The sequence below is a fragment of the Sorghum bicolor genome, chromosome 3 (assembly GCF_000003195.3).
Source record: "Sorghum bicolor cultivar BTx623 chromosome 3, Sorghum_bicolor_NCBIv3, whole genome shotgun sequence".
NCBI classification, from domain to species: domain Eukaryota; kingdom Viridiplantae; phylum Streptophyta; class Magnoliopsida; order Poales; family Poaceae; genus Sorghum; species Sorghum bicolor.
In genome coordinates, this window is record NC_012872.2 from 10,861,199 (window position 1) to 10,879,621 (window position 18,423).

The 18,423-nt window shown below is 41.9% G+C and overlaps 2 protein-coding genes across 2 annotated transcripts; one reads left to right on the top strand and one right to left on the bottom strand.

Moving 5' to 3' along the window:
• Positions 298–4,378, top strand: LOC8085816. The gene is made up of 5 exons (XM_002455351.2): positions 298–613; positions 2,011–2,441; positions 2,697–2,731; positions 2,842–3,818; positions 3,980–4,378. The coding sequence occupies exons 2-4, from the start codon at positions 2,099–2,101 to the stop codon at positions 3,766–3,768; spliced, it is 1,305 nt and encodes a 434-aa protein (XP_002455396.1). The 5' UTR covers positions 298–613; positions 2,011–2,098; the 3' UTR covers positions 3,769–3,818; positions 3,980–4,378.
• LOC8085817 (NAC domain-containing protein 74) lies at positions 6,958–13,464 on the bottom strand. The gene is made up of 5 exons (XM_021456669.1): positions 13,177–13,464; positions 11,670–11,847; positions 11,012–11,289; positions 10,323–10,703; positions 6,958–8,060 (listed from the first exon to the last, which is right to left on the bottom strand). Exons 2-5 carry the CDS (start codon positions 11,833–11,835, stop codon positions 7,329–7,331), a joined length of 1,557 nt encoding a protein of 518 aa, XP_021312344.1. The 5' UTR covers positions 11,836–11,847; positions 13,177–13,464; the 3' UTR covers positions 6,958–7,328.

Here is an 18,423-nt window from a genome sequence, read left to right on the forward strand (position 1 = left end):
ATGACGAGTATATATCCTCTAATTGATCACTATAAAATTTGATGTTACTAATATTTTTATAAATCTAAATAAATGTAATTAAACTTAAAAAAATAACCGGCACGAATATCAGACACGTATTTTTTTTCGGAACGGAGGAGTACTGCCGAACAAACCAACAACCTCCGCGAACGCCGACACCGTGTGCTCACGAGTCAATGCAGGTGGGCCCGGGTCCGGGACACGCGCTGGGGCGCTGGGCACGTGGCCCAGCGGCAGCGGGAGGAAGCGTCGCGAGGCGCGGTCTCGTGTCCACTCAAGTGGTGGCCGGAGCAGTTTCGTTTCCGCTCCGCAGGCTGCAGCGCCAAGCGGCGACCGAGACCCATTCGCATTCGCATCCGCACCGGGTTTTATACCCGCACAGCCACACTGCCGTTTTCTCCCCCCTTCCTCTCCGTCGCCTTCCATTCCCTTCCTCCCAATCTCACCCCTCGCCGGCCGAGCCCCAACCCTAACGGAACACACACCTGCTTGCGGCGGCGGCGGCGCCGGGGAGCGGTCTTACGCGTCGGGCGTCGCGGCGGCCCAGCGGTGTCAGATCCGGGCCCCGCGCCGTTAGGTTGCGTGATTCGAGGTAATTCCCGCGAACTTCAGGGGGCCGCCTTTTGCGTTAGTTGGGGTGGGGGTTGTTCGGAATGGGGAATTTCGGTGTCGTCCGTGAAGGTAGCTCCCGATGAATTGTGGGTCTTGATCGGTGCTAACTTCTCATCTGTTACCCTAGTGCATCTGTACTCTTTGCATATGATTCAAGTGTGATATATTATTGGTTTCACCTGATATTTTGTGTTAGTTCCTGCCACAATTTCATCAGTTAGATTTAGCATCGGCTCTTTGGTGATTTATAACCGTCGAGACTTTTAGTTACAAATCAACGGGAAAAATTTTGCATGGAGAATAATTGTGGCTTCAAAGCAATATATTCGTGACCTGTCCGAATTGCACATCGTATTGTATTCTGGCTCTGGGTGCAGGATTTTCTTTATTTTGCTTTAATCGGATACCGGACAAAAAAAATATTATACTTGTTCCATCCTACCATGGTTTTGCACAGTGCGTATTGGGCAGCAAGGATAGATGCGAGATGCTATTTTGTTGTGTGGGGCGAAGGATGTGGCCTTTGAGTGTACTTTAGTTTTGGAATGTCTTGATGCTGGTCTACCTAACAGCTGCTTTCTTCCTCCACACATTTTCACCCGACTGTAGTTAGCCAGCTCCCCTAACTTTGTGCCTTGAATTATAAACAAGCATCTATTTTTAATTCCTTTTAGCTTTCTTATTGTGAATAAGTGAAGTGGTTGCTTTATAGATGTTGATGTGTTCCCACCTGGAAGTATTTAGGGATATATGAGGGAATGCAAATGTACTAAAAGCATGCTACTAGTGTTCTTCTATTTGCTACAAAAATTGCTTACCCAAATAAATTTAAATGCAGCAGGAACAAGAAGCATTTTGTTTTCATCCTAGTTTGGGCTTATGACCCCTACCTGATCAATGTCTTATTGTTGGACTCATTAGTTTGCGTGTCTCCTTTTTGTGGCTTTGTCACATTCCATTGCCTCTCTCCAGTCTCTTCAGTAGCCCAACACCTGCAGTATGCTGCCCAATTCATTGTGGATTGCATTTCTAGTACTCCCTTCATTTCAAATTATAAGACATTTTGGCTTTTCTAGATACATAGCTTAAGCCAAAACGTCTTATAATTTGGAATGGAGTAGATTCCCAAAGGCTACAAGATTGTCATGTGCATTTTTATTTAACAAAGCTTAGTAATTCCAATCATACCAGTTCTTTTGACAATCTTGCTGTGGATGCCCCTTAGCTTCCCCTTCAGGGTTGCTTTCTTATTTCTATGTGGTACTCCTAGCTCCCTCTGTAAGCTTAGAGTGCACCTGTATACTATCGTCTTTAACTTTATATTGCCCATTTCTTTATTGAAAACGACCTTATTATTGTTATTGTCTCCCTGTACAGCTAAGCAGTGTTGGGTTGTAACATTTGTATCACATGAGCATCTCAGTGTTAAAACTGTGAGCATATTAATTCCCCTTCTTTAAGCAATATGGGAGCTAATTGCTGCGTTGCTGCAAAGGAGAGGACACAGCCATGCATCACTCCAATAGAAGTATCAGCGTACAGGAATGTGAGGCACTCGCCATCATGGAGCTTTCGATGGGACAATCGCACACATATAGAAGACATAATGGATATCCCTACTCTGTTCTCCAACCATAGTAGTGGAAGCATTCGGCCTGATACAAAGAGTGGTTCAATTGCCCCAACTGAAGGATTTTCTAATGGAAATAGCCGTGGAACTAGCCCTTCCAATGTGTTTCACGGAGCAAAGTGGCACAAATCTGATAAAAAAACAGAAGCACCGAAGGTTACAAAGGTTGATCCTCGAGGTAATGAACAATTCATTGCTATGGCCTATGCTTTCATTAAGTAATCCTTTATACTCCCTCCCTTCCAAATTATAAGATGTTTTGGCTTTTCTAGATACATAGCTTTTGCTATGCACTTAAATATACACCATACTAGATACATCATAAAAGCAATGTATCTAAAAGTCCAAAACGTCTTATAATTTGGAACAGAGGGAGTGTTTTGTAATCTCCCAACCTGATGGACTTTGTTTACTGATTTCTACTTATTTTCAGCTGACCGCACCACAGCAAGTAACTGTTCTCCTGAGGTATTCGTCATCAAGCTACTTGCCAAGAAGTTATTACCTTCTAGGTTCCATGTAATTGTAATACCACTGCATTTGTTGTCTGACACCTTTTTTTTAAATATGCTGTGCAGGCAAAGCTTTCCAGGAAATCACTGGACATGTCAAGTGTTGCTTCAGATTTGAAGACATCAGTATCTGTTCCTTCAACGCCACCCTTAGTATCCAGAGCAGATCCATCATCCTCCAGGGGGCATTCTCAACCTACAGATTCAGATTCGACGAAGAAAGCACGGCGATCACCAGGGTATCAATTATACAGACAGGTTTCGGACAGTAAAATTCCATCTCTCAGATCTCTCAATGAGATAAGCTCTCCTGAAGGAAGGCCTTCCTCTTCCATGTTATCAGTCTGCAGCAATGACTTATCAGCAGCAGGATCCTATGGTGAGTCATCAGATGGCTGGTCAATGCGCACATTTTCTGAAATGGTCGCAACATCCCAAAGAGAGAGGTGGTCACTTGACAGTGAGCTCTTGGGATCCATTTCTAGTAAAATGACAAGATCAAGTGCTTCGAATTCTACTACACTTCCCCCTGACCAAGAGGTGTGCAAGCTGTGTTTAAAGATGTTAAAAGAGAGATCGACATGGAACGCTCAGGAGCTGGCTGTTGTTGCTGTTTTGTTGTGTGGACATGTGTACCATGCTGACTGTCTGGACAGCATAACTACAGAAGCTGACAAATATGATCCTCCCTGCCCTGTATGTACCCATGGTGAGAAATGTACAGTGAAGCTATTTGGAAAGCTCGAATCAAAGATTAAGAACAAGATACCAAAAAATGTTGCAGTTGATATGAATCCAGATGGGAACGGTAATAAGCACCAGAAGAAAGGTAGAAGAGAGCCCAGGTTAGGTACAAGTTCAAGCATGAAGGTCCCATTTAGTCGTCCATTTTTGAGGAGACATTTCTCCATTGGATCTCGACCACCTCGGTCAGTCTCAGAAACTGATTCGACAAGAAAGAAGGGATTCTGGGCAAGACACTGGAGAGAGTAGAATAGCTTGCAATTATCATTAGGTGGGCTGGTCTCCATTATTATGTTTTGGTAAGTTCAATTTCATATAGGAGGTTACTAGTTCTATTCCTTTTGTCATCACGGGGATGCATTCAAATCAGGGTCGCATTTGGAATTTCTCATGTCATCTCTGAACAGTTTTAACTTTTAAGTGGACAACATTATTAATTGAATTTGTGTTCTTTTCACAGGAAGGATTTTTAAGAGGAGGTGAACTCTTCGGCGTGCAAGCTAATGGAGTTCAGACTGGCACAAGGGCTGCCGAGCAACCAACATATTTGGAAGTTTCTCCCAGCCATCGTATTCGGTTACTGGTGCAGAGCGCATGGTAGCGCAGGTTCCAGTAATCCAGGATACTAGAATAACAAGGTTTCTTATACCATGCGAGACAGGGTTGTTGTAGGCCCCAGTTGCAGCTTTAGTAATAGTAGCATTCTAACAGAAAGTGTGGCCTTCCTGGGTGTAAGGCCCAATGCTGGGTTGCAAGATTATACATAACCAGCATGCTAGATTATTTATTGTACTCGCAGCTTTTTTATGATTGATTAAGGTACTTATTGTTCGATGGAATGCGTTTTTGTTGAAGGCTAGAGTGGTAGAATTTTTCGTTGAGAAGGCTGAACTGAGGCCTTGTTTAGTTTCCAAAATTTGCCAAAATTTGTTAAGATTCTTTATGACATCGAATCTTTGGAGGAGCATCAAATATAGATAAAAAGATAAACAATTGTATAATTTGTCTATAATTTGCTAGACAAATTTTTTGAACTTAGTTAATCCATAATTAGATAGTAATTGTCAAATACAAATAAAAGTGCTACATTAGCTAAACCTAAAATTTTTTACCAAAACAAGGCTTGAGTATCTGTTTGTTCGCATATCCACCACCCAGCTGACAGTGAAGAAAAAATGCTACTAGATGTTTTTGAACGCAAAATTGCTAGCAAATGTGAGCTCCACTTCTGCCTGTTTGTAGAAGATTTGCTAGGTAGTTTGCGCTGCAAGCGAAGTTGGGACAGACAAAATTCGTTATCGAAGTCTCATCGCAGGGTATAGAGCAAAGTGCACACCCAATCCTTATACTTGTTGCGGTGTGTAACCCGTCTATAAACTCTCAAAAAGACTAATTAGGTCTGTAATCTCTATTTTTGTGCCATTTAAGGACCTTGGGCAATTCAAGCACTGGATTTGCATGGGCTAATGACCTTAGACAATTCAGGCACTGGATTAGCAACAAAATCATCCCAATTAATTTCATCGTACAAGTCTTGATGATCAAAATACACTACCAAAATTTTCACATCCTCTGCATATGTTGCTATTACATTGGTGTCAGCATCTGAAAGTATGAGAGGAAGACCATCTGGTACTGTCTTCCCTGGTAGCAGCCAATGTACCTTCACGTTTAGATTGTTCCGGTGGCCTAACTGCATGCTCTGAAAAGTCCGGAAACCATAAAGGAGACCATGTATCTACCTCTATATTATCAAACCAAGACACCCTTTCATCCACATATGATATGAGATTTCCATAACCAACAAAAAAACTATCATGGTGAATCTCTACTGTGAATACATCTCTACAATCACCTATAGAGAATAGACAAAAATCAACACAAGGTACATTGCAGTGAAGACAAAAAAAATGTCAAAACCCTAAAACTTTGCTCTAATTCGATGTCCGGACATGTCAAAGTCTTGCCTTCTACCTCATGTGCATCCTCTTAGCCTACCAAATCAGACGAATCAAGAAGAGAAAGCACCAATCAGAACTCACCATACAAAGGGGAGAGGTGCCCCTTTTGGCCACAACGACGCGACCATCCTTGTAGCCGCAGCGTCACCGCTCCAGTGCTCAGTCGCCCGCCTCTCCTACTCCAGTAGCGCATAGGCCCTCGCTGCTCCCACTGCCCTCGATGTCGTCTCTTTAGTCACCTGCCTCGTAGCCGCCCTCGCCGCGAACCACGACGATGAATCCAAAGGGTCACGAAGGGATGTAGGTGAAATTACATAAGTGAGGGGCCTAATTGCAATAACATGCCACACCATCCTTGCTTATGGATTTAAACGACACAAAAATAGAGATTACCGACTTAATTAGGGGGTGTTTAGTTCCACTTCTATTTAAAAAATTTTGGGTTTTGGCTCATCATTTTGCATAATAGAACTAAACATCATACAAAGTTTTTAACAAAAGGTGGTAATTTCCTAGGGAACGTATCCGGTGGAAACCACAACCTTCGTGAAAATCTGTGCAAACCACGGTAAAAAATTAAGTCTAAATTCACCAAAAAAATCACACATATAGATGATATGATGCTACACAACCTAATAAAATATCTTGTACAAACTCGAATTCATTTGTGAGATATAAAAATAACAAATTTCTAACAAATCCTGTGGACAGCTTTCTGGCTTGAAATTTATTATTTTTATATCTCACAAACGAAGTCGAGTTTGGACAAGATATTTTACAAGATGTGCATCGTCATATTATCTACATGCGTGAATTTTTTTTGTAAATTTAGATGACTTTTTTAATGTAGTTTGCACGAGTTTTCACGAAGGTTATGATTTCCACCGGATATGTTCGTTATTTTTTATTTTAGATTTTGGTCTTAAGAGGCTAAAAAAGCCCAAAAGAGCGTCAAGAGGTCCTCATGAGAGCAATAAATTCTGTATTTTGAATGGAACTAAATTCTAAAAATTTTAATATCTTGCATTCCATCATTTCAATATAGTTGGTATTTTACATTTTATGGAGAACTAAACATCACCTTAGCCGTTTTGAGAGTTCATAGACCAGGATGATACACCCCAACAAGTATAAGGACAGGGTTGCACTTTGCTCCAGGGTATATACACAGCTAGCGTATAGTGTCCTGAAGTCACACTCACACGGTAACCAACCTACTAGCGTAACTTTTCACCAAAATTGTAGCTCTTGCATGCAACTATGCAAGCAGGCAGCAGCAATCAGCTTATGCCAACCAGAAATACAGCACATGAAACAAACGATGTATCATAGGAAATTCTGAAACCTGAAGTACTTATCAAACTCTTGGACAGCAGACTTCACATGGATCACTGGAGTACAATTCTGTTGTCAAGCGAGAGATCATCTTCACTTGTTCAAACAGATGCTATAATGAAAGAGAATGAATGCAGTGGTCTGTGTAATAATAATGTAGTCATCCACTATCATTTATGAGCATGGTTCAGATTACAAAAGCCAAAGCTACATCTTTTTTTGTTCATACACCCCCAACCCTTTTTCCCTTTTTTTTTCTTTTTTGATAGGCACCCGTTGGTAGCAACTAGACGATCAAAAAAGAAGAAAAAACTTAATATGTACAGCACCACAAAAAAAACGTGTGGAGATAGCTGGGAATCAGTGGTCACACAAATGTATCCCCAGAAGGCCAGTAACCCCAAGCTGACGAACTACTCCAAGGATGAAGCCGGGAAGATTCTAAGCTCAAGCCAATGCTGCCGCTGATCACTAGAGCTACAACTAAGCGTGCTGATCTTTGATGATTCAAATTTATAGGTTGGCACCAGAGCGGTGATAATGCAGCGCTGCAGCTGCAGCAGCAACTCCAACCACAAAAAAGGCAACAAATATGTATGACTTGAACCCAGCTGATGAACATCTTTTGAAGCCCTTGAGATAACCTTGATTGCTGTGGCCTTCAGTCTTGGCTGCATCAGATTGCTTGGCAGAAATGACATTGTTTGTATTTTTCTTCTGGTGTTCAACATCAGTCCTGAGATCAAGACGACGACCACTGTTATGTGTAAACTTCATAGTCTGGTTGATAGATTCGGAATTACTTGTGACCATCCTCTTAATTCCAACCTGCATTTTAATATTGCCATATGCTAGTGAAATGTTAGCAGGAGATGCTGTTGCTCTGCGACTTCGTATTGCAATTCCAGTGTCAACATTTCCATTTGGCAGATTCATCTGGTCATTTTCCTGGTCTAACTGCAATTCAACATTCGGAGTTCCATTCTCAAAGTTGTTTGGAAGAGCATAAGCATCTGTTCCCATCATGTAGTATGCCTGGTTGGTAGGAAAAGCAATACCTTCCTGGCCAACTTGTTCCAAGAATATATTATCATTGAACTGGTCAGTACCAGGATACAACATACTGTAAAGATCCTCAGGAAGATCATCAGTGAATAGGTAGTCTGTGGCATCTGTTCCATCCTGGATAGGGCTAGCATGGCCTGGTCCAATATTTGGAGCCATGAAACCAGGATTCTGCAAATTCTGCAAGGAAAACAGATGCAAAGGGTGATGGACCACTACAAAACAAGCACACCATTTCTGAAAGCAGTGAATAAAAACTCCCAGTCAAAATACAATAAAGCATGGACAATACAACAACAGAGAAGGAATTTGACAATTCGCAGAAAGAATTTTCCATGGTCCAAAGAGAAAAGAAGTACTGAAGGGAAAGGGAACTGAATGCATAGTTATAGGTTTAGTTTACCCAATCAGGAAATATCCAGAAATCTCAAAGATCAAACAAACTAAAAATAACTTGGCCGCTTTATGTTTTAGTTCACTCTTCATACTTTTGCAGAGATCAATTATTTTATTCTAGAGCTTCTCAATGAAAATAAAAACATTATGCTAACCTAAGGGCTTGCTTGGCAGTCAAGATGGCAATACCCTAAACCCGATGGGTTTTTACTCTATTAGGGTAAGGGTATGGGTCAATTTCTCTACCCATGGGTTTGTTAATGGGCAAAAATCCAGACCCAATGGGTTTGTGGGCATGGGTCTAGGGATGTAGTACCCAAACTCATAAACCCATGGGTTTTTAAAACCCGATCCATCATAGTGAACCATATCAGTGCACAACATCCTAATTTTTTCTACTAAACTACTACGTTCAGAGACATATATAAGATGATATGTCTATTCAAGCGAAAAATGAGAAGAATGAATAAAACTTCATGTTCTGAGACATGATTTTCATGTTCTATTTTTTTTTTCTTTGTTGCTATGTGGATGTGCCCATGGGCAACCCGATGAGTACCCATGACCCGATGGGCACGGGTCTGGGCACCAAATTAAACCCGTCATGGGTCATGGGTTTTTTAGCGGGCAAATTTTATATTCATGGGCATGAGTTTGGACTAACAAAACCCAGCGGGTTTATACCCGTTGCCATCTCTACTAGGCAGAGCTCCCGAAGCAGATTCTATCCAGGAGAAACTCTGCCAAACAGTAATTTACAGAGAAGTGATTCTATGCTGATTCCGCAAAGTGATCTTCTGAAATGAACCAAGAGCCTAGGAGCTGAAAAAAGTAGCTTATCTTGATTCACTTCTCGCACAGAATCACCGTTTACATATAGTTTATCTTAGAGAATCCACTTTCAACCACAAAATTACTTCTCTCAGAGAATCAAGGGCAGAAGAAGCTGTACCAAACATGCCCTTACATAGAAGCTCTACCAAACAGGGCATCAACTATATAAAAAAAGTAAAATACAAATCCAAATTTTGGGTGCCCCACAATATACTAGATATTGGTGTCCCTGCACTTTTAGTAGTCAATCAGTGTGGTTATAACTTATAAGCTTGCAATGAGCCAACTGGTAGTTTAGTACCAAGACAAAGTAGGGCCTGGTGTAACTCGGATTAGATTTAGAAAACATCAAAAAAAATTATGGAAGTGATGTAATTGGTATCCACATGTTGGCAGACTTCTTCAGTATTCCCATGGCAGAAGTGCTTTGATGCAAACCTTACTCAGCGCCGACCATCTACTACTGCTCAGCACATACAAACAGGGAGAATTGAAGAACTGCTTGTTAGGTTTGCTTCTGCGTGCTAGGTGGCGCATCAAGGTTTTTAGTGCCTCTAGAATTATTATGGATGTGTGCTTGGGAGGCCCATTTTCTTCTGCATGCACACCAGGCTTGTGTGTGCACCTACCTTGTAATCCTAAAAGGAAAATTTAATCTAGAATAAGTATGTTAAATATATAATTAAAAATGTCAGCTTGTAACTTCATCCAGCAACCTGTTGTCCTGCGAATTATCACTTTTCTTACAGGGGAACTAAATTCCCCTAAATATTTAGAGTTACACCAGTGGTACCCAGACTTTTCTCACAGTAACATCTTGGTAAGGCTGCCTCATTGTCAATTGCAGGATATCTTGTCAGCAGTGGAGGGGAAGAGAACAGAGATGGCTATGTTGGCATGCCATGTAGACAGTTATGCGAAGGGAGATGGCTATGTTGGCATGCCATTGCAGGATATCGGCTTCAGGTAGCAGGACTAACAACGCTGTAAAACAATTCCTATTGTCTTAATGAAATACGGGCACATCCCGTTCGCAAAAAAGAAAGTTATGCGATGAGTAGGGAGATCAAGTGGCACACTTAGTAAGTTTAAGGACCCAGATTTATATTTAATTTTTTTAGGGACATGTATGACCACAATGGGAGAATCTTATGGACTGCCAGCGTAATTACTCAAAAAAGTCTAGAACTACTGTGAGTCTCAGAAACTTACCGATGATTCAGCACATTGTTCAGTCAGAGACACGCCAGCAGAACCAGTATCAGCTACAAGGTTAAATGAAGGTGAAGGATCCAACAGTTCTTCCAGCCATGTTTCCAGTTCAATGCCACCATTTGGAGATCTTGAATCAGGAGTGATAGCTGCCTGAGCAACATCATTACATAGTTCAGCACTGCCAACTGGTGTAGCAGCATGATTCGATTCTTCTGGGCAGATGACTGAGGCAGCAGCATCTTCTGGCTTTACAGTGCTGACAACTGATGTAGCAGCATCATCTAGTTGTTCCAGATGAGAGTTCCTGTTGCCCACCTCATTATCATTATCTAATGCCCAGTCACTTCTTTTAGTAACACGGCAGAGGACAAAGGCATCCTGCAGAAAAAGAAAAACTACATTAGCATACTGGTCCTCAACCTTAGGCAACAGAATACAGGATAATCATATAACCAAGCAAATTGACTGCAAGATGTCTTGGAGGCACAGGCGCACAGCACACAGTAAGTCCGACCTGGTGCCAGCCCATGTGGCATAGCCCACCTATGCCATCTAGAGTGAGTCCTATTCCTATAATAACATATAAATCCACAAAGCAAGATCCAATATATACTCTTCAAGATATAATTCTCTGAAACCACTATTATATTACTCAGAAACATGTATTACAATCAATAGTGCAATACCTTCATATCAGGGCTGACTTTACATTCATTCTCGTCTATGTAGTACTCATGCATAATCCACTCAGTGCGTCTGCCAGAGGGAGGCCGGCCTTCATGAAAAACTAGAGTCTTCTTTGTTCCTAGAGTTCGCTTGTTCAGCTTTATGGCTCGGTCCTTCCCAGTTGATTTCCAGTAACCAGCGAGTGTTGCCCTGTTTGACCTAGAGCCAGTAGGGTACTTCCTGTCACGAGAGGCAAAGAAATGCCACTTGTTGTCCTTGATTGGAAGATTGCACTTTGCTGCAAAAAACCATCAGAACTCAGAAGATCAGGAAATATGAAGATATGAGCCATTCATTAGGAGAGAACATTTGAATTGCATTCATAAGTGGTGCAAATAGCAGAAAGCTTCATCCACAGAGCTAAAGAACAGATAATAGATAAAGAGGATACAGATTGACAGGAATCACTTTAATGTACTAAAACAAAAGAGCTGCATCAGTGGTAAACTTGATTGAAAAATATTTCTCGTGTAGCTGTCTAAGATTCACAAGGACTTCATAGGATTCAACTAGATATCACATCTAGGCCAAACTCATTAGATGAAACTTGAGATACTTTTTTTTGGCAAAGTTCTCCACGAACTCAACTAAAAAACTATGAAAGCATGGTCAACCTACCAGGTAAATCCCATGGTTCATGCTTGTATATATCCACCTCTGGTATAAGATCATATTCAATTTTCTGGCCAAGTATTTTCCTCTTCAGATAGTGAGAAATAAGTTCAGGATCCGAAGGATGGAATCCAAATCCTGGTGGCAGGTGCATATCACGCAGTACTTCCATTTTACAATATATCTGAATTAACCACAAAAGCACAAGCATGATCAGAACCATAACAATTCAAAAGTATGGATTCGCAAATGATTGATGTAAACAGCCATGCCTACAAATGCAGAGTATATATTGATCTGTCAATAATCATGCTAGCAAAGGCAGAATATACATTGAGCTCATTAACTCTTCCAGTAGAAGAAGCTCTTGAGGCCTTGATTCTCAAAACAAAGCAGAAATTTCTAAAGTGTTACAACAAAAAAAATAAGGATTTGAGTTCTTCACTCTTCCCCCCCCTATATGGCAAAGTAAACTTTTGCTAGTGAAAAAAAAAATCCACCAAAGCATTTAGTCAAAGAACAAAGGTAGTTACACAATAGCAGTTCCACGAAACTAAAAAGGACCAATTTAATTGTTTTAAAAAATGAAGGCATTTTCAGCATATAGTGTAACAAAAACAAAATACTGAAGACAGAGAAGAAGCCCCATTTCCAAGGGAGCCAGCAGATCCACTTTTCTCTGTGAACAATATTTTCCATCTAACGTACATGTTTTCCTTTTAAGACTTAACAGGGCCACCATCACAAAGAATCACGGAAGCTTAAAGCCTGCTAAACATGTGTGTTCGCACTAATCCATTACGATAGGATGTAATTAATTATAAAAAGTACCACTGATTTGTTTGTTCTCTCTATGGATAAATAGGGAATAACTTCATCATCTAATTATTTCAGTGAACTTCTGAATCCCACAACCACAAGTATCAATGACTCCGAGTGCTAGTAACAGCAGTTATCCAGAACCCAGATAAGGAGTCAACATTTTGCAAATTCGCTCGAGGAGCTCAAAACCCGCCACCAAAAATCACCAAGTTCCAAGCAGAGCTCTCCTGCTCCTTCCACTGCCAGAATGCAACCGAAGGCAAGAAAGGAGGACACTGGGCACGATCACCAGAATCCACGTTTGATGCGATTTTTCAGGACCCCAGATTTCGCACCGAAGAAGAAGAATCCCCAGCCTATTGACCCCGGCGCCAATCAGATCCAAAACCCTTCAAAAAGTCACAGGAAATTCCCGTTGACGAAAAACGCGAAGCCCTAGGATCGGCAGCCGAAACTTTAACCGACCAAATAAATGCCACGAACCCTAACTAAGCGAGTCCCACGATCAGCAGACACCGCCCCCACCCTAAGCGAAAATCCACCAACGTGGCCGCACCGCACACGCTGTGCAGTCGCCCCCCGAGCGCCAGGGACGCGTAGAACAGAGGAACCCCACCAGAAACACAGCACCCGACAAGGCCACCAGCACCGGACGAACAGATACGGCACGGCGAGGACGGGATCGGCTCACCTCTCCGGAGCCGGGCGGGTTGGCCGCACGTCCGATCGCGCCCGACCGGCGCCCCGCGGAACCACCAGGACGGCGCCGCGCCGGGCGCGGAGGAGAGGAGGAGGAGCCCGCAGAAGCACGGCGAAGAGCACGAGGCGGTGCTCGGTCCCAGCGAACGAGTCAAGGCTGGGAGTGGCGGCACTGGGCGAGGAGAGGCGTCGCGGGTCCTGCTGGGGAGCGGAGCGGAGACGAGACGAGAGGGCGATTGGGCGAGACGGACGGGGGACGGACGAAGCAGCCAGGAAGCGACGGGTGCGCTGCCCCTGCCCGCGTTTTTAACTAGAGTACGCGCTGGCGACGCGGGGGCCGGGCTGGGTCGTTTGCTTAACGCGGGCGTCGTGACCACCGGTCGCGGGTCGCCGAGTGAGGTGGAGGATGGATCGGACGGCAGGCTGAGGTAGTGAGGTCGTGGCAGAGGCCCTGCGGCCCGTTGGATGCGAATCGTCCGAATCCGATCGGCGATGATCGCCTCCGGTTCCAAGTGCCGCTGCTGCCTCGCTGCCTCGCTGCCAGGTGGGGGAGCCCCCACGGCGGCTTGACTTGTCTTGCGGGGCAAGTCTTCCTGTGCTCCTCCTTCCTCGGTGCTCGTGCCGCTAGTGTTGTCTGGACTCCGCGCACCACTCGCCAGTCAGCAGTGAGAGTGTGTCGAGGTGGCCTTGTCATGGTCCAACAATGCAACGAACCAGGCCGTCACGGCTGATCAGAATCTCTTCAATAGTGCCAAAGTGGGGATCTAGAGAATGAGAATCATGGTGTTATGCCTTTATCCTTATCTACTCAGAAAAAAATGGAAGGCACGTCTTTGATCTGCGCGCAGCCGAATTACGTGACCTTGACTACAGATAATTATAAGCTCACAAATATAAAATTTCAGACCTTTATTGTTTTGGCCGAATGCACGTGCATTGTATGGAACCTCATACGTCTTTAAATGAGACTCCATATCATTTATGGATGTGAGTTGTTATAACTTATAAATGAGTGGAAGTTATAAATCCTGTTAGAAACTTATATCCCCTAGTTATGTACAAAATCTCAAATCTTTAACACTATGAAGAACATCGTAGACCAATTCAAATCTTGTAGCAAATTCTAGACAACGATGTTGAAACAACGATGACAAAAAAAATTAGGATTTTAGCGAAGCCAACTATGTTCTATAAGAACAACTCTAAAAGATTACTCTCCGTCCGTCCTAGAATGTAAGGGATCTAGAGTTTGAAATTTATCAAAATACAGGATATTATGCGTCATCAACCCTCAATCTCTTCAACATCTGTTTTGGTAGAATATTGAGATTCCTTTTAATTTTTGTGTCACCCAAAACAGTTAGTTAGCGAATAAGGAAAATAACAACTGAACTACTCCCTCCATCCTAATTAGTGAGGGGTAAGGTGGTCTTTTTGTTAGGTTTTTTTGTTTTTGTCTAAAAATTGCTTGAATACTATACCTCATATGTATTTCAGGATGGAGGGAGTACAGGTGATTGTCACCCTCTTGCAACCCTACTTAATCCTCTAGAACCCTCAAATTTCTGCCTTATACAAGAATCCAATGCAATAGAATTGTTGAGCATGGTCCTCTTGAGCATTCTTAGTTGCTCTTATAAGTTATGGATGAGACCCTTGTGTTGCGTTATTTGACAAATATGATCTCTATCCCTTATTTATAAGTCCTCTCCAAGACCCCATACATGCAAGTAAAAGTCATACTCCTAGTAGGTATCTACTTTCAAATCCTAATAGAACTAAAAGTTCTAATAGCATACCTCTCTTGAGTCCTATTACAAGTAGGATTTGAGACCATACAACAAATCTAGGTCACATATGGGAGAAGGTGTGAGGGTAATTTGGGACGTAAAAAGCGAGGTCCCAATATGTCTTGAAATTTAACTCTATGTCATTGTTAGATCGGACTTTCTCTAACTCATATGACTATGGGTCACGAGTCACGAAAGAAATGAGGATAGTTCAGGAAGTAAAAAAAAGTTAGATAGAAGAAATCCTTTGCTCTTTAATATTGTCAGCATACAAGCAAAGGTGCACGTGTGCTAAATTGAAACCTAATATGTCTTGTAAGTGGACTTTGTACTATCATTGGACATGAGATATTTGCACGAAGCATGAGTTTAGATCACATACAAGACACGAAAGTGCAGAGTATATTTTGGAATAAAAAACATATTAAAAGAAATGGTTCACCTTTTTAAATATTATTAGTTAGAGAGTAGATATAGTGATTAGATATAGATAATAATATTAAATAGAGATATAGGTACAAAGGTATAGATATAACCCACCTTACAACCACATGATTAATTATAATTAGTTATAAGAGCATCTCTAAGAGTTTCTGAAACCTACTCCCACTCAATTTTTTTTGGTAAAATTGAAAAAAAAATCCTCTAATAACTCGTTATCTTTACTCCCAATCTTTTCATATTTGGAAAAATGGATCCAATCGTGCGGAAAGTTAGGCGTGTATATCCCATCGACGGATCTAGATCAAGGTGGAAGGACAGAGAAGAATAAGACAAACGAGGGCTTTAATGTAAATGTACAAGAGAGATAAAAAAGTATATATTAACTATATATATAAGTGTATAGTGTGACTTAAAAACGAAATAGTTCGGGATTCCTGGTGTAAAATTAGCTTCTAGCTTTTTTTAGAAGTAAAAATATATATATTAAAAATAGTTAGAGGAAACAAAAATATATATAATAACTATTTTATAAACGACTTAGAAAACTTATTGATTTACCATCTTTTGGTAACTATTAGAGATGCTCTCAGTCATCTTAATTAGGTACTGTCTCGTTTCTATAGGATTTTTAGAATCTGGATTAAAAAAATCTCAGAACCATAGAATCTCATCCAAACAGACGAAATTTTAGTGGATTTTAACATATAGACATAGGATTCCAATTAAACACATGAGATTTTTTTTGTCTAAAAAAAAATCTAAAAATCTTGTAGAAACCAAACCGGACCTTATATAAAATCTACCACTTGCTATATAAAACTGGGTCACGTAAACCGGCTGAGAAAACAAACATGGCCCGAATAAACCTTTGATAGGATCTGTGTTAGCTCCTCTCCATCCTACCTACACGATCAATGAGAGCTCCTAGCTCCGAAAACGATGGGGATGTCGTGCCGTACGTCGACGGCGGATAACTCCACCTGACCGTCGTACCGTACGCCGACGGCGGACAACTCCATGCTGATGGCTGATGCGGTGATGCCGCAGCCGTCGTCCGTACTAGGCAGTAATTTCGACACCTAGGTCTTGTTTAGTTCCGAAAAGCGAAAAGTTTTCGGTACTGTAGCAATTTCGATTGTTTGTGATAAATATTATTTAATTATGGACTAACTAGGATCAAAAGATTCGTCTCGTGATTTACAGCTAAACTGTGTAATTAGTTTTTGTTTTCGTCTATATTTAATGTTTCATGCATGTGCCACAAGATTCGATGTGACGGAAAATCTTAAAAAAATTTTGGTTTTCAGAATGAACTAAACAAGACGCTATCGAACAAGCACACCGCAATCGCTCTCAACACGTAACGAAACAAGGATAGTTTTCTTGCAACGCCAGCTGTGTGTGGCACAGCTAGCATGACAACGTATGCACTGGGCCAATGAGGAGCGGTAGTACAGCCTGTCGCGTGCGCGACCACCGGCTGTCACGTTCACGTCCGTCTTCCCGCCTCGATCCGATCCTTTGCTTACCCTCGACGGTTCCGACGTACGTCGCCGTGCGTGCGTGCTCGGCGCTCCGGAGCGCCGTCAGCCAACACGCGCGCATCAGGCCTTGTTTACTCAAAACAAAAAAAATTCCTCGTCACATCGAATCTTGTGTCATATGCATAAAACATTAAATAGAGACAGAAATAAAAACTAATTACACAGTTTATCTGTAAATCGTAAGATGAATCGTTTGTGACTGGACAATATTTGCCACAAACAAACGAAAATGATACAGTAGCAAAATCTAAAGAAATTTTGTATCTAAACAAGGCCTCACCGAATGAGCCGCCATCTCAGCCCGCACGCTGGGAAAACAAAAGCCGAAAATATAGCGTCCACGTGCGCGTCGAGGACGTGTCTGCCCTCCCTCTCTCCACTATCCTCACCTGATCTGCTCTCCAGCCAGCCGCCCGATCTCGCGTACGGGTACGGGCGTACGACGGGCAAGGAAATCCCTGGGAAAGAGGCGAGTGCAGACTGCGGCTGCGGAGAGGAAAAAAATAATAGCCAGTTACGATAATTACTATATTAATTTACAAGATTATAGTAACTCCTTACTAAGTGGTTTACTATAACATTACGGTAAATATCCCCATATGTTATAGTAACACAATTATCGTAAATATGTATACATATTATCGTAAATTAGTATATAAAATTATCGTAAATGGTGGTGGCTACAGAATAATATATTTTGTAGCTAGCTACAGAGTATACTCTCCCTATATATATATATATATATATAAATTCCTTTCTACACGTACGTGTAGTTACTCTCATCCTCAATAAACTACATTGTGTATGTACTCATACTTGTTTATCGGTTTGAGTATGTTTATATACTCATATTAAGATACTCTAGATCTTACCACACGAATTTTTTAAAAAAAAATATTTTAAATATATTACTAAAATGTCACTACTATATTATATACAATAAGTATAACCATATACTCTACGTATGCATACATACTTAACATACATATCACTCTAGATGGTCTAGATCATATACTTTGTCTATATACATTTCGTTTGGTCATATACACCTTAAATCTAGAGATATATATAGATGAGAGTAACTACACGCGCGTGTAAAAGAAACGCGTCATATATATATATATATATATATATATATATATAACCCTAGAAATCCTCCCCACCATCCTTTGCCACCACCCACCAGCAGCAGCCGCACCCTTTGCCACCACCACCAGCAACAACCGCCCTCTGCGAGTTTGTGACGGCGCGACTGCGTAACTGCGCGAACGTGAGTGCACGACCGGCGACCCCCACCATCCACCGTCAACTCCGCAAGTTCGCAATCGTCGATCCTCGATCCGCAGCCCTGCGACTGCGACCCCCACCGCCCTTGCTTCCCTCGGTCCCTCCCCTTAGCCTCTGCTGGCGGCGGGTCGTCTGGCCGTGTCTCTGAGCCTTTGAGAGCTCACAGAGAGCTCC

Coding starts and splice junctions, on each gene's coding strand:
- LOC8085817 (XM_021456669.1), bottom strand. CDS start 11,835: ATGGAAGTACTGCGTGATATGCACCTGCCACCAGGATTTGGATTCCAT. Junction 10,704..11,011: donor AAGTCAGCCCTGATATGAAG/GTATTGCACTAT, acceptor CTTTTTCTGCAG/GATGCCTTTGTCCTCTGCCG. Junction 8,061..10,322: donor AACAATGTGCTGAATCATCG/GTAAGTTTCTGA, acceptor TTTTCCTTGCAG/AATTTGCAGAATCCTGGTTT.
- LOC8085816 (XM_002455351.2), top strand. CDS start 2,099: ATGGGAGCTAATTGCTGCGTTGCTGCAAAGGAGAGGACACAGCCATGC. Junction 2,442..2,696: donor TACAAAGGTTGATCCTCGAG/GTAATGAACAAT, acceptor ACTTATTTTCAG/CTGACCGCACCACAGCAAGT. Junction 2,732..2,841: donor CAAGTAACTGTTCTCCTGAG/GTATTCGTCATC, acceptor TATGCTGTGCAG/GCAAAGCTTTCCAGGAAATC.